This window comes from Protopterus annectens, chromosome 15.part0, assembly GCF_019279795.1.
Source record: "Protopterus annectens isolate FY-2018-M chromosome 15.part0, PAN1.0, whole genome shotgun sequence".
Taxonomy (NCBI): domain Eukaryota; kingdom Metazoa; phylum Chordata; order Ceratodontiformes; family Protopteridae; genus Protopterus; species Protopterus annectens.
In genome coordinates this window covers 254,615,242-254,631,543 of record NC_056749.1, presented here as the reverse complement: position 1 = coordinate 254,631,543, position 16,302 = coordinate 254,615,242, and the positions used below count along the sequence as shown (strand labels likewise).

The following is a 16,302-nucleotide window of genomic DNA, read 5'->3' as shown; positions in this document are numbered from 1 at the left end:
TGTTCTCTATGATTGGCCTAATGAGGGAAGAGTAGAGGGAGACAATGACCTCTTTCTTCCTGGATGCAAAACCCTTTAGTAATGAAATGTGCCACATAGAAGGACTTTCTGACCACAGTGGCAATGTGGTGGTCAAAAGAGAGGCGGCTGTCAACCTGTGTTCCCAAATCTCTTATGACGCCTTCTGTCTATGTGGTAATTCATGGGAACCGGATTTTTCCCAAAGGGGATGACAAAGTTTTTTGACATTGAGCTTAAGACTATGGTTCTGACACCAGTCGTTGGTCTCAGTGAGGCCTTTCTGTAGGATGTTAACATCACTTGGGGAGTTAATTTAATGGGGTCAAATATCAAGCACTAGATTATTTTGATTGTAATTCTTCGGGGGTTGCTTATATTATAGGATGCAATTGTGTAAAAAAGAGATGGTACATAGGACAGACCAAACATAGGGTAAAACAAAGAATCATGGAGCATTTGGGAGACATCAGGAATGGCAGACTTGATAGTCCTGTAGCCAGTCATTTTCACCAATTCCATGGAGGGGAATGCAATAATTTTATTTTTAGTATTTTGGCTAAACCATATGGAGGAGGTGGCACAGATATTAACTTCCAACGTAAATTATTATATTTGGAATCTAAATTTATTATTAATTATAGAACTTTATTTCCAGATGGAATGAATTTGGAAATTTAATTACTATGTATTTATAATATTTAGTTGAATGTATTTATATATATTATTGTGTATTAGATTTAATTATTGTATTTATATTGAAATGTTTTCATTTATTATATAATTGATTAATTACATAATTGATATGAAGAGGGTGTGTATATATACTGGATGTACTTAGAGAATGATATTCCAATTGAAGGCGAAGGCCGAGGTACCAGAATTCCAGTAAAGTGAAGTTACATCCATTCCTGTTTGGCTGCTTATTTTTCCTGTGTGTTTTTTTCGTTTTGTTAGTTAATTATGTGTCCCAACTTGCAATCATCTGATAACTTTGTCAGTTAGAGTCCACTGAAATAGTCTCTGGAAGTGCAGTTTTTTAAGTACAAGTAGTTAGCTTGTGTCTGGATGGTACGTGATATAAGGAAATCACTTTGGAGGTACAGGTGAGGACACCAAGTGTTTCTGCACTCTGTGGGAAGGGAATCAGCCAAGAGCCTTTCAAACACACCAAATTTATACAGGCGCTTAAAACAAAGGAAACTGTGTAGAATCCCTTTAGCAGGACCAGAATTGCAAGAATACAACAATTAAGTTCCAACAAAAATACAAAGTAGAAACTTACACAGTAGCACTGCCAGTAAAGCTTCTTAAAAGTGCCATTGTCGGCAAACAGTACAATATTGGAGGTAATTGAAAAAAATTTAAATAACAAAAATTGGCAGATAAATCAGTTAAGATTTATCGTACTGTTTAGCACTTAATTTATCTGCCAGGGATGGCACAGGATTTATTCAGGACCCTCTCCAAGTATTGCAAGGATGCTAATAGATGGAAGCTTTATGAAAATAAAGACTTGTAGAAAAGGAGGTTAGCTTGAGCAAGAATTGTTTGCTGAGTGGGGTCTTAGCATGGTAGATCTGTGTAAAACAATCGGTGGGAAAAGTACTTAATCAGCTTAAACCGACAATAGCAATCAAGGGGGGGCTTTGTTAGTCAGATTACAATAAGGGGCAGAAGCCAGAGACACTGGCTTTTAAGACAACAGCAGCAAAAGGGTGGGAGGGCTGGAGAAAAATTCAAGTTGATGTAAGAAGCCAGATAAATCAGATAGTAAAGCTTGTCATCCATGGTATGTCACTAGAGCATGTGAGTCAAAATGTTCAGGAATATGTTTTGGAGTAGTGATATGTAGATGTAATTAAACAAAGGTTCATAGGTAAGTACTAGGCTAGCTGCCCTTGTGGGGCAGTTTTCCTTTTAGTGCTCAAAATAACCTAACTCGTTTGGTTATAGATTGCCATTTGTCCGTTGGTCTATAATTATATGTTACCCCTAATGCGACTAACTGGGATCATACCATAGATAATTTGAGAGGACCCATGCATTGGAAAAAGCATTTAGGAGCTTCATCTTTCAATTAGTAGTACAGGAGCAGTCCTATGTTTTCCATCCATAGATCTAAGTTGTGCTTGAATATGGACAAGGATGAACTTTGTTTTATGTGGATGGGGCATCTGGTCCGCAGCAGTAGTATCTTCTGCAAAATATACTTGACTCTCCAAACTGTTCTGTTACAGAAGTGGGTTGGATCCCCAGACTGAGTATTTCTGATGCCATCTGACTTGCTGATGTGCAGTAAATCCATCAAAATTGGACAGAGGATGCCTTGAATGCCAGACACAGGCCACCTCTTAGCAGTCTGTAGGATAACAGAGTATGACAGGGCTTTGGGTCAGTATATGTTGGACATGTGTAGGCCTTGTATCCTTTTAGTAGGGTATCTCTGTGGGCATTCCAGTTATTGCATTTGCCTGGGCAGATACAAGCCATAGGGGTTACTGTATTCAGTGACTGGCCTAATGGGGGCTAAATAGAGAGACAGACCATGGTATCCCTAGGTTTAAACAGTATCCCTTTGTTTAAGCTGTGCAATATAAAAATACTTTCTTGCAACAGTAGACATGTTTTTTTTTTTATTAAACAAGAAACATCTTTATTAAATTATCATGTATGACATAAGCCATGTTACATTTATATAAATGAAAGTAAACCATAGCAACACAATCTCAGTTGCAAAGATTATACATTCCAAACTGTGCCGACACAACTGTAGCTGCAGACATTTTACATCACTTTTAACATATCCAGTCATTAAGTCAACCATTACATAGCTCATTCAAATCCTGCCTTCTTTTAAATCTTGTTCCTCCTTTGCACGTATTGATCCCACATTTCCCTTTTTTTCTGTGTAATTTGCTCCTACCCTTATCTAAAGATCCCAATTCCAGTTGTTTTATCTCTAGTACTATCTTTGCTACTTCTAGCAAACATAGTATAGACTTTGCTTTCCATTTTCTAGTAATTGCTTTTTGGAAGCCATCATAATTAGACTCCTCAAGGCCTTACTATGTCTAGCCAATTCTGCAATTCTGACTGTGTATCATATCTCAAAAAATAATTTCCCTAGTTACTCCATTTTGCTTACCCAGCATCTCTGACAGAGCAGTTTGCAGGGTATCTCAGAAAATATGTTCCCAGCTGCCTATTTCTTCTCCACACACTTCCAACATTTGCTGTCTACGTGAGGAAAAATTCTTTGAAGTTTTCTTGGGGTATAAAAATACCTATGTAAACACTTCCAGACAAAGATCCTAAATCTTCTAGATTTTGTAGCATGTTTGGGAGACATGTATATATCCCCCATTGTTTCTTTGTGAATTGCTTATCTAATCTGTCTTCATAATCAACAGTAGACACAGTCAAAGGTTAGGTGTCTGTCCACATAAGGTCCCAAATCCTAAACAGCTGGATCAACTCTTAGGGGTGTATTGTCAATATATTAGTTCCTTGGTGTAGGTAACTTCACAAAAGATACAATAATGCATTTTGGCATTTAATTTCAGTCCATGACTTTAACACCAGTTGTTTATTTGAGATCAATTTTCCTGCAGTATGGCTAAGTCATTTGGGGATTCAGTGACTGCTCCTGGCTTGCAGGCATTTGCAAACATCTTGGTTATCTAGAGCACTTTGATATTGGCTTTTTCTTCAGAAAAGTAGATGCAAACAGGAGAGGTCCCATCACAGAACCCTGGGAGTCTCCACGGATGACTGGTCTCTTTTTGGAGGTAACTTTCCCTATTTTGATTATCTGCATCCTATCTATGAACCAGTTGACAATCCAGCTGGTGACATATGGGTTTATTCACATTTTAATTAGCTTTTCAACTATGCCTGAATGTGAGTTTTTTCAAAAGCTTTGGCCAGGTTGAGGGTTGCAGTGTGTATCATTTTGCCTTCTTCCATTGTTGTGATGACCTTCTCAAAAAATTCACCAGATTGAGTATGCATGACCTGCTCTTGATGAATTAAAACTGAGACAGGGCCAGTGTTTGGAGGTTCCATATGTCCTGATTGATTAATTCCATGATAAGTTTTTCCATGGCTTTGCATGTGAGGCTGATGAGGCTTTTGGGACTGTAATTGCCTGGGTCTGTGGAAGGTCCTCCCTTATGCTGGGGAATGACTGCAGTTCTCCATTCACTTTTCACAAAATCTGCATGGAGGCTAAGATTGAACAGTGTTGTTTGGGGTGTGGTCAAGTCATGCCTCATGCTATTTAAGATATATCCAGGGATATTGTCTGGACCCGTAGATCCATGGTTTTAGCTTTTGATAGCACTTTTAGGACTTGGTTTTGTATAAAAGCTGGAGGCAAGCAAATTTCAGGTATATCTTGGGGGTCAAATGGAGGAGATAGAGGGGTAAAGTTAGAGCTAAATGTGTCGGCCAGTAGGTTTCCTCTGTCTGTAGCCTCAGTGTAGGTAACACTGTTCACAATCTTCTCAGTTCATTGCTGCATTGTGCTTTTGAGATTACGAACATAATTAAAAAATGTCTTGTAATTGTTTTTGGCTTGGGATAGCTATTTTAGCCTTAAACTTGGCTTTGGTGGATTTTATTAAGCTGCAAAGTTGTTTGATTATTTCAGTGACAAGGGCTCTAACATTCTGGGAATTACTTTTCTTACTTTATTCAAAAATCTTTATTATTTTTATTATTATTATTATTGTTGTTAAGCTAGCCACCAGGTGGTGTGAACCTTGGCTCTAGATGATTGTCTCTGTTGAAATGACACCCCGACCCCATGTGCTAAAGTGAGAAAAGCAGTTGTGCATGGATGAAGCATGTTGATATTATGGTTCTACCATGTGGATTTTTTCTGGGGTTTGTGCTGCACTTGTACCTATGGGACACAGTTGCATCTCTGCAGCTGTTTACATGCTGGTATAGTGTGGTGGTGTACATTTCTGCTTATTCAGTAGAGTTAACTGGGTAACTTAATTTAATTATTTAAATTATAGTCAGATATTTAACTGTTGACAATGTTTCCCTGTATTAGAAATTGCAGCAGTACTTTATTTTACAAGTTTCAGATAAAGCTGTTGACTTCATTATTTGGCTTACGTACATCACATTGTATGGTTGGCGACTGTAGTCTGACTTTCTGCCATGGAAATTTGTAGTTAAGTGCCACATCAGCAGCTGTAGTTTGTGTTTGTAGAGAATAAGAACATGAGCATCAGACTGCAACTGACTGTATTTAAATCTCTCTGAAGGTACTGATCATCTCCGAGGAAAATGAGCTCCCATACATGCGACCCCCTCTCTCCAAAGAACTCTGGTTTTCTGATGATCCCAGTGCAGTAGAAACATTACGGTTTAAGCAATGGAATGGAAAAGAAAGAAGGTGTGTGCTGGTGTACAAATTCTTTAATTTAACCAGATTCTTTAAAGTAGATAGATATTAACGTTCTCCTTTTAAAACAATTCACGTGCCATGTGCTAAAGACTTGCTTACTTGTGTCTTCTTGTACTCTTTCCAAAGTTGTCTGACTTATAATTTTCTTAACTGAGATTTCTGTGACATGCTTAAAACAAACTGTTCTAGATTTTACATTGTGATTGGTGTGTGAGTGTCTGTGTCTGTGTGAGTGTCTGTGTGAGTGTCTGTGTCTGTGTGAGTGTTGTGTGTCTGTGTGTAGTGTGTGTCTGTGCTGTGTGTGTGTGTGTGTGTCTGTATACACAAACTCACACACAGTGTATATACACACGTATCTGTTTTTCCTTGTGTATGTTTATACAGTGATTTTTATTTGTACTGACTGTCACGAAAGCAGATACTGCCAGCCCAGCTCTCTGGAATTTTATAAATAATTATACGTCATTTGTGAATATCAACAAGATTAAAATAAGATGTTTGTGCTACAGATGTATTAGAGCTGTATGTCATATAAGATGGTTTGTACAGATGTGTGCTGAAGAGGTATTTTATAAAGTGTTGATTGAAATGTATCGACAGTGTACCCTACTGGAAAAGAACAAAAATGTATATACACTATTGCAACAGGGGAAACTGGAAAACAGGAGGTTAATTTGCAAAACTTTAGAAAAACAGCTTAAATTAAATTACTTTATGGCTGGACCATAAACAAAGACTATATTTCAGTTTCAGTGCAGCAACAGGCATAATGTCTGTACTAGAGAAGTTTCTGTATTGTCTTTAAATGTGGAGCAATGTAAATTATTTTAAGATTTCCATTTACCAAAAGATCTGAGGTCTATGTATTTTCACAGGTGGTTGCTAAATACTGCTAGCTTTCAGCAGCAGGGGGTTGACCAGGGATAGAGTAAGATGACAAGAAATTATGTCATTCTGCAAGCTGTTTCAGCAGTAATATTTAAGATATTAATTTGGGAAGTCTCTGAGAGATACTATTCTGTATTTGTGTTTGACCTGGCAGCATCAAGATTCACTCACCACATCTGCTTTGCTTACTCTGAAGTAAGTGTACAAGGGTAAAGGTACAGTATAATTCTTTTAGATATAGTCAGGAATATAGCAAAGCTTAGCTTAGATATTTTTCTTTATTTATTTGAGCCTGTCCTGCAATGTTGTTTTAAATATTTCCTGTGATTTTGAGCTCTGATATCACTGTACAAATATATTTAGTATTGTCTTGTTCTTTTATTATTAAATATATTTAAACATTTCATTATGGCTGATCTGTGTAGAGACATATTTATGTTCGAGAGTACTTGCATATTTGTTTGGTAACAGTGTAGGCCACTCCTAATAGCCTTGCTTTTGGTTAAACTACCTTTTGTATTGATAGCAACATTGCACAGTAAGATTGGACACCCTTTGTTAAGGGCCTTAAAGTAGCTGATAAAGAGTTGTCTGGTGGCAGTAAAAAAACTCTTATAATCTCGGTAGAAGGGGACATAGCTAGTAAACCTGGGCCAGCCTTTCCCAGATACTTGGGCAGGGACATGAAACACCGGTTGGACAGAGAGAGTGCTGGAGGTCTTGGCTTGGCAACTCAGCTGAGATTTCAACCCTATAGCTGTGCCAGTGGGGAGTCTTATTGAGGATCTGAAGAAAGAGAGAGAAACCAGCCCTAGACTGACTGTGGTCTCTGTGTGCTTTTAAGGCAAATTGCACTTGATGCAGAGAGCTGCATCTGAAAATATTGTGTGTGTACCTGTCATCCTCCCAGTGTATGCCCCCCACTGATGCTAGTGGGTGAGGATTGAGACTCTTTGATTACTGGGCCAGAGGTGGGGCATTACACTGACCATCAGAAATCTTGGTGTAGCTGCAGTGTAACTACTCCTCCATACCCAGAAACAGTGCAACTTAAGTTTGCTTTAAACATAACGGCAGTAATGTCTGCTATTCGTATGTCCCATTAATACCATTTGTAAATGGGAGCAAACACTCTACTCTTAACAACTCCTATCCTTTAGAACTAGGTAGAAGTTGTTTAGAGGGACATACAGATACTGTTAATGAAAAATACAGTTTGCAGATATGGTTGACTGGGAATAGATATGTATCCTGAAGTAGAAGCACCTGATTTTAATATTTCTCAGATTCTGTTTGCAAATCTTAGGTATGTTGAAATTACTGAGCGTTATTAGCATCATATAAAGGATAATAACATTGCATTAGTTCCTCTTCTTACCATCACTGTTGAAATATCATGCATTCGCTCACAAAAGGTGGAATGGTTAGTGTGCATGTTGTTCCTGTGCGGGGTGCATGTTGTTCCTGTGCGGGATGCAGGTTGTTCCTGTGCGGGATGCAGGTTGTCGATTCGTTTTTCCTTTGAGGCTGTTGCCTTCAGTAGTCTGCCTTCTTTGACTTTTGAATCTATTTTGCTCTTTCCATCTTTGGCATGCAGTTCTTTTTCATGTACCACATAGTCCTCCATTGTTTCCTTCCAAGGAAATGGAGGAGATTGAGCAGCTGTTTAATATTTTCCACTTCCATCATCCTTTAGGTGGCCCCATCTTGTACCAGATGATCACCAGTGGTAGAAAGCAGTGCTTTGCTTTGCCTCATTTCTGACATCATTAAAACAGCCTTAGATGCTAGGTGATATATATTCTCAGCTGTATGTTTGCATTCTTTCAAAGACAACTTCAGTACATTTCCTTAACCATTGTCTGCATTTCTACTAATTTTTCACAATTTATTGGCAGGAATACATAGGTTCATAGGTTTATACTAGGCTATCTTCCCTAAGGCATTTATAAGCCTAGCCCAAATTTTTGTGGCTTACGCCACCTCTTATATGAAAAAATACTGTGCCCATTAGTTTGTTGTGCCTCTGTCCAACAGTGACACAGAGATGATTCCCAGGGTAAACCTACGATCTCCCATCCACAGGTCAAGATTTCTCTTGAACAGAGCCAGCGAGGTGCTCTGCCTCACATGGACCGGGATTTTATTCCACAGCATAGGGAGTCTCTGAGTGGTAAATCTATCCCTCCAGCACGTCCTATTTATATCCGTGCTAAGGTTTAAGTCGCTTGCTCTAGTGGTTTTGGTGGATTTGGATTTTTTGAGGTGGAGCATATCCATTAATTCCGAGTTGGACATGGCCTTGTATGTCAGGCACATGTCACCTCTGAGCAGATGGTATGCGACTGAATAGAGCTGGAGTTTCTTCAATCTGGCAGCATATGACAGATTTTGGAGTCCCTTTATCCTTTTGGTGAGGAACTTTTGGGGTCTCTCCAATTGCTGCAGATGTCGGGTGAGATACATCCCGAATGAGGCATTGTACTCTATCATTGGTCTGATAAGTGAAGAGTACAGGGGAACAATTACCTCACTAGATCTGGATGTGAATCCCTTCATGATCAGGTGGGCAATGTAGAAGGTCTTTCTAACCACTTTAGCAATGTGAGTGTCAAAAGAAAGGCCACTGTCAACCTGGGTCCCCAGGTCCCTGATAACCTCTTCTGTGCTTAGTGGATTGCCACCTATATGGTAGCTTGGGGTTACCTTGTTTTTCCCGAAGGGTATGACTATACATTTTTTGGCGTTTAACTTCAGGCCATGGCTCTGGCACCAGCTATCTGTTTCCGTGAGTTCCTTCTGAAGGATAACCGTGTCCGATGCACTTTCCACTATGGCGCCCAGTTTGCAGTCATCTGCAAACTTTGTCAGCCAAAGTCCTCCCATGTTGGCCTGTACTTCTGAGAAGTAGATGCCGAACAATAAGGGGCCAAGGACTGAGCCCTGTGGGACACCACTTGTGACCGGCTTGGAGTCTGACATGGCGCCAGCAACTCTAAAGCTGTGGGTTCTGTCCTTAAGCCAGTTTGCAACCCATCTTGTGACATATGGGTTTACATTTAAGCTGGTAAGTTTTTCTACAATACCCGAGTGGGGTATTGTGTCGAAAGCCTTTGCAAGGTCAAGGTAGGCTGTATGGACTGCCTTTCCCTCATCAATGGCCTTGGTGACTGTTTCGAAGAAGTCGACCAAGTTCAAAAGGCATGATCTTCCCTTGACGGAGCCAAACTGGGTCGGGTCCAATGTCTGCAAGTCCCATATATCTTTGTTTATGAGCTCCATTATGATCCTCTCCATAGCTTTGCAGACTAGACTTGTTAAGCTTATGGGGCAGTAATTACCAGGGTCCGTAGAGGCACCGCCTTTGTGGAGTGGGACCACAGTTGCTGTACGCCACTCCTTGGGCACGTATCCTGTGGTAAGGCTGAGATTAAACAGCTGCCTTATGTGCGGGTTTAATTCCTCATTTAGCTTGTGTAGCACACAGCCGGGGACACCATCCGGTCCCATTGATGCTGTGTTTTTAGCTTTAGAGAGCAGCTTTCACCTGCGCATTTGAGATGTCTGGGAGGCTACACTCCGCTGGGATAGTTATCTCTCCTTTAGGGGGGAGAGGGGGGTGAAGTTTGCATTGAATCTGTCCGCCAGTATGTTGGCAATGTTTGTGGGTTCAGTGATTTTTGTATCATTTTGGACTAATTCTGAGCATATCTGGGAGTTTCCACCCAGGTTCCTAACATAGCTGAAAAAGGCCTTATGATTGTCCTTTGAATCCATGGCAATTTTTCTCTCAAAATTGGCCTTAGTTGATTTTATGAGTGCTCGTATTTTTTTACTAGTAATGATCAGGGGTGACTTCCCTTTCATGGATTTTGAGGCATGTGAGGCAGATTACCGGCTGCAACCAAAATAAGTAAATAAAAACGTAAATTAGCTGTTCCTTAAAATGTTGGTTATTGTGGATGCTTTTTCCTCTGTGATAAGCAGAATGTAACTTACAAATTTTGTTCTGTCACTGCTGACGTTTTCATCTGTTGGTATCAAATTACCACTGCTCTTGGGCTGCTTAAGGAAATTGCCGAGTGTATGTAGTTTGAGTGTCTGTCCCTTGGTATCTCAATAAAAAAGAAAAATTTTTTCGAAAACTTTAATTTATATTGCCAGAAAAGTGACACTGAAAATAAGCATTGTAAGGAAATGATTTTGCTTATAGGTGACTATAGCTGTTTCACTGCACAGCAGTATCTCAGAGGTGCATGTTTCTAAGTATGTTTACAAATGCATACAGAAAATATGCTGAGGAGCACATGTTAAATTTTTTGGTCCCCCCCCCAGGACATCATGTAACCAGCCTGGTCCCCAAGTGCTTCATGTCCTCATGGGGGCAACCCTCCCCCCCCCTCCGGTCTTACTCCAGAACTGCTGGTGCTGGCTGTGGATCCTTAGTGTGTTGTAGGGGCTCAGCCTTCTCTGCTTCCATCAGGGGAGGTATTTATATGTCCTACCCACTCCCTGCCCTGATGCCCACACTCATTGACTGCATTCGTGGATAGCTTCCCTCTTTCAACCACACTTTTTGTAAGGAAGCGTCATCAATGAACCCTTTCTCCTACACAGTCAGTCATCCTAGCTGCTAATTGAACCTGTGTTGGCTCATCTGTAGTTAGGACTTTATCAACAGTTGTTTTATTCTGATCCAGGCTGCAAAGTGTTTAGAAATTTAGATGCCCATTTTTGCTATGCCAGCTCTATAGAAGGTCATAAAATTATACTGAAAGAAAATCCATAATATGTTATGCTTAGAACACCATTAAAATGCATGGTAACTGTTGCAGTTTAATAAGTATTCTTAGTACTTTGGAGGCCATTTGGTACCGACTCAGCTTCTCGTTCCTTAAAAAAAATCTCTGTTTCCTGATGTATTTCAGTTAGTATCCTAGTATATGCTTACATCTCCTGAGTGTGAGTTTGAAGTAATGCTCGTTTTCTAGGATTGTTGCTGAAGTAGAATTTCAGAAGAATGTCTCTAAGATCCTTCCTTGGAGACTCCTTTGTTGGGCAATTTCTTCAGTATCCGTCAAAGTTTACTACTTTTTTTCCTGTACAGTATAGTAGCATTCAGTTATGTATGTGTGCATCCATACAGCATGATGGGAAAAAGCTTTACAAGTCTGCTAATCCTTTAAGTCCAGCAGTTCTTTTTCGCTTCATGCACAGTTTGGATTATGATTCTTCCTGTTTTAGGTAGATGCTTCCATTCACACTTCTAAACATTGCGGTAAATGTCTGTGAGACCATGAAATTACAACTGTGTATACATAGACCTAAAGTTTACTAAAAGGGGTATGTGTGACCATCAAATTACCACCTAAGACCTGGATGAGCAATTTTATATTTATTTGTTTTAATTAGCTAAGTGGACTGCTGTGAGGACCCTTTTCAGCCACAGCCTGGACCAAATAGGTAAAAACAGAGTACAGACACAAAGCAGAAATGATCAGAGCAAAGCATATAGTTCAAATAATCAGGGTGAAGCATCATACAAAGTTATGCAGTGGCATATAACAATTGCATTTTTATTTATTTTACATTTTTTGACCGGGTTTGTCCGACTGAGCTGAAGAGACATTTTCAGTGCAGGCCCAGGGAGAAAAGCTCCCAACATATTATACAATTTTCATTATAAATTAGTATTAAATAGCAGTGTTACAGGATTATTACAAGACATTAAGTAGTAGTACAGTGTTATACAGTGTCAATAATCAGGAGTATAGCAAAGATCTTTCAACATGTATAAAAAGAAATATGTCATTAAGATGAATGTAGATTTTGGGGTAAGTGGTTACAAAAACCCAGTTTTATCATAATGTAGTTGCACGAAGGCAAAACAATTACTATATAATGTTTCTCTGAGGCAATTTGCTTAATACATTTTAGAAGACAGTAGAAAGAGTAGTCAAGGAAGATTAGAGAGAGCTAGTGAGAAGAGTGAGTTAAAGGCAGAACGTAGATTAAGGTATGAGAAGTAGGGGGTGTTTGAAGAGGGAGAGTGCAGTGGCAGGGCCAGTGACTTTTAAAGTGCTCTTTGGTGGCTGTCTTAAATTGTTTAGGATGTGTAAGGGTCCTGATTTAAAGTGGGAAGCCTATTCCAAGCAAAAGTGGGGTGATAGCTGTACATGTTCTGTTTAAATTTAGACTTGGGTTTGTAGATTTGTAGTAGATCTTGGTTAGAGCTTTGGCGAGCTCTGGGAGATGAGAGGGGATCGTGCTGGGCAGTAGGAAGGCTGGTATAGGGTAGACTGGATGTTCTGGAGCTGAGAGAGAAGCAGCTGGTGGGGTAATTCAAGCCATTTTAGGTGTTGTAGAGAGAGAGACAGTGATGGGATTTGTGTAACATTTCCTGTACTGTCCACTTATGTGAGTATGTCAAAGATTCAGCCTAGCTACTTGATGTTGGAGTGAAAAATTCTGGTACAGAATTGGTTGCATTCGGGAGTTATGGAGACCATTGCAAGGGTCCCCTTGCAGCACCAGTGCACAAGTTGGAGCCCATAGGAATAAGTACTTTGTGAACAGGTCAGGAGCAGAATGTACTCAAGTTAAATTTTGTAGTCAGTGGGCCACCACCAGATTCTGCAGGTGTTTAGTTCCTGCTTGACTAGCAAAGATTCGATTATAACCACTTCTTGACATATGCTGAGAATGTTGAGATTGAGAGACATGCTCTTGACTTCCACCTGAGCAGGGCATGCCAAGTTCCTTTATTCTTTTTAAGTTTGAATGATTTGCTGGGGCCTTGGGCTGGTCAGACTGATCCAGGAGAGTGGTTTCTAGAATCTTCTGATAACAGATCAGTGGTACTTAAAATCATGGTTTGTCCCGTGGGACTCACCCAAGGCCTGTTTCGACCACTAGGCCCCACGTGTTCAAGGAGGGTCCATCTGGTTGCTCAGCATTTGGGCTGACACATTAAGCAGGATAAATATTCTATGTCTGAGTTATGGGTCTGGGAGTACACCATTAGGGAATATGTACAAATACATTAGTCAAAAAGGAAACAAACCATAGTAATATTTTCCATTATTTTCTCTGTCTCTTTATATGTTTTAACAATTTTCATTCACTACAACATTACATAAATTGCTCAGTTCCTTACTTCCATTAAACTCACTGTTCCTCCAGAACATTATTCTACACGTATTGTTCCCACATATTCCCATTTAGGTCTATGCAATTTGCTTCTTCCATTTTCTAAAGGTCCCACCTTCAGATATTTTAAGTTATTTTCTCTTGTACAAAATTCTGTACTTCAATTACAATTTTTTTTTTATTTTGATTTCCATTTTGTAGTAATTGTTTTGTTTTTTTGCTGCCAATAGCATTACATATAGTAAGTCATTACCTTATCTAGACAATTCAGACGTTGCATGCCAGATGAAAAGAAACATTTCCTTAGTGACAGCTGTTTGCTCTCCCAACATTTTTGACAAAGTAGTATGTAGGAATTTTTTAAATTTACCAGTTGTTTAATTCCCAAAAATCATGTTCCCAATTGCTTTTGTTTCCCATCACACCTACAGCATATGCTATCTGCCGGAGTCAAGATTCTCTGAAGTCTGGTTATTATAAAAATACCTATGCAAATACTTTCAAGAAAAAATAATCCTAAACCTTCTGGACTTCATTATATATGTGAGAGCCATACAAGCATCCTCCCATTGTTCCTTTGTAAATTAACTTTCCAGTCCGTTTTCCTAATCTTTTCTAACCTCTTCTGATTTAATTCTTGTAGTTATCATGCAGTATTTTATATGCCGTACTAATTATCTCTTTTTTAAAAGCCACTTTAGACTCCACTAAAAACTCTGCCAGAGCAGTTTTCTCCCTTCAACACAGTCCCTTTTTCACATTTTGTTTTACTGTTAGTCTTTGCTAGCGAAGGCAGTCACTAATCTGCAGTCCAAACTTTTGCTTAGCCTTATCAACACTCTGTTACCTTTCCCTCTGTAGATATTTACACTCAGTGCACTAGTTCCTCCAGTAAATTATAGCCCCCTCTTCCTTGCTTTCCATGCCTCTTGTTGCAGTTATCCTAATTTGTAGAATCTCCTTTCACCATTCCAATGTTAGCTACTGTATGAATATAATATTCTGCGTAGTTGTTTCTGCTCTTCTTAAGGACCTGTATCCAAAATACTATTGTCATCTTATTTCTTGAACTCCCCAACCCCCCCTGTTTCATCATCCCCTTCTACATTGATTTCTAATCTTCTGTGTATGCTTTGTATACTGGCCTTAACTTGATTATAAAGTATTCTTTCAAATTACGTAATCTAAGCCACTTTATTTTATGGGGAGAACCAATTTATCCTTTTAAAGTCTTACCTTCTTCTTCTCCCATATAAATTCCATTAATGGTTTGTCATCCACAACTTCTCCTCTGGTTGGTAAAAATGCACCTGACCTAGATATAAAACTTAAAGGGACTAGGAACATTTATTTTGTTTGCATCTTGCTATCCCTATCCATAATCAGAAGCTTTCATCTTCTTTATATTTGTATTATCCTTTGTTTAGTCTCTTCCCACTTATTCTTAGTTGCCATAACAGAAGCAGTTTTAATCCATACTCCTAAATACTTCATCTTATGTCTGAACAAATTCATGTGCTTATAGTCTTTGTTTTAGCTTTATTTTATATTCCAAAAATATTCAAAACTATCTGAGTGTTCCACAACACTGAAGTGTCCTTTTATGGATATATCGAGTACAAAATATCATCTGCAAGTAAAGCTAACTTTTCTTGATGTACCACACCAGTCATATCCTTGAATTTGTGAGTCCCTTGTTGTCTTTGCTAATGGTTCTTAAATATAAAGCAAATAAAAGGAGAAAAGAAGACTCCCGTGTCCAGGTTCTGTGTGCAAATGCAGGTTATCAAAGAGGAACAACTCTGCCACCTTATTTCTTGCATCCAACCATTTATATGTCCTCCTAGTTAACCCTATTTCTATCACGGAATGCAAATGCTACCATTGTTATACTCTTAAAATCAGAGCTGACTCTATTAAATGCTTTCTGTGCGCCAAAACCCACCAAGACCCATCAGCAGTAGTGGCATTTTATTGCACTCTGCTTCGCTGTAAATCATCTAGCTCTGTTAATATTGCCAGATTTTTGCCTTTCCTCCTCAAAACTGCGTTGATCTAACTCTATCAGTGTTGGCAACGACTTCTCTATTCTCTTAGCTAATGTAGATATAAATATTTTATTATCATGGTTAAAAATTGAAATGTGTTTATGCGAAGCTAGGTTTAAAGGGTTTTTGCCCTCTGTGTAATACAGCCACCACAACTTTCTTCCAAGATGCTAGTACATCTCCCTTATTTAAACTATTACTAAACAAAACTTTCAGATTACTTTGTTTTGTCATAACTTCCAAACTTCTACAGGGATATCATCTATTCCTGTTCCCTGTTGATTGTTTATACATCATTTTTTCCATCGCTTCCTGATTTAGCTATCAGTTGTTGAGTGTCATCTTCCCTCAACTTTGGCATAAGTAAGTCTTCCATAAATATTTCCATTTATGCCTTTTATTTATTTCCACATTTCTCTGCTTTATTTTCATAAAATTTCCAAGATATCTCTACCAGGGTTTCTACTCCAGACTGTTCCTGGTGCCCAAAAAACAGGGCTCTTGGTGCCCTATCCTGGATCTATCTATTCTCAGCGCCTTTTTGATGGTTCCAAAATTCAAAATGCTTGCACTGCAACAGCTTCTTCCTATGCTAGCCAAGGATGCCTGGTTAGTCACGCTAGACTTAAAAGAAGTTCTCTGCACTTCCCTTGGGCTTATCTACTGCGCCCAGAGTATTCACAAAATGCCTGGCTCCAGCCATTGCATACTGAAGGCAGAGAAATATTCAAATCTACCCATACTTGGTTGATTGCCTGATTCAGGTGGACAGTC

The 16,302-nt window shown here is 39.1% G+C and overlaps 1 protein-coding gene across 4 annotated transcripts in view; it reads left to right on the top strand.

The window, feature by feature from the left end:
• The window catches only part of AIFM1 (apoptosis inducing factor mitochondria associated 1), a 774,257-nt gene that overhangs the window by 239,471 nt on the left and 518,484 nt on the right, over positions 1–16,302 (top strand). For all 4 annotated transcript variants that reach the window (XM_044057008.1, XM_044057010.1, XM_044057009.1 and 1 more), the window contains one exon: positions 5,301–5,431. In XM_044057008.1, the coding sequence (XP_043912943.1) occupies positions 5,301–5,431 (131 nt within the window). The remainder of the gene's footprint in view (positions 1–5,300; positions 5,432–16,302) is intronic.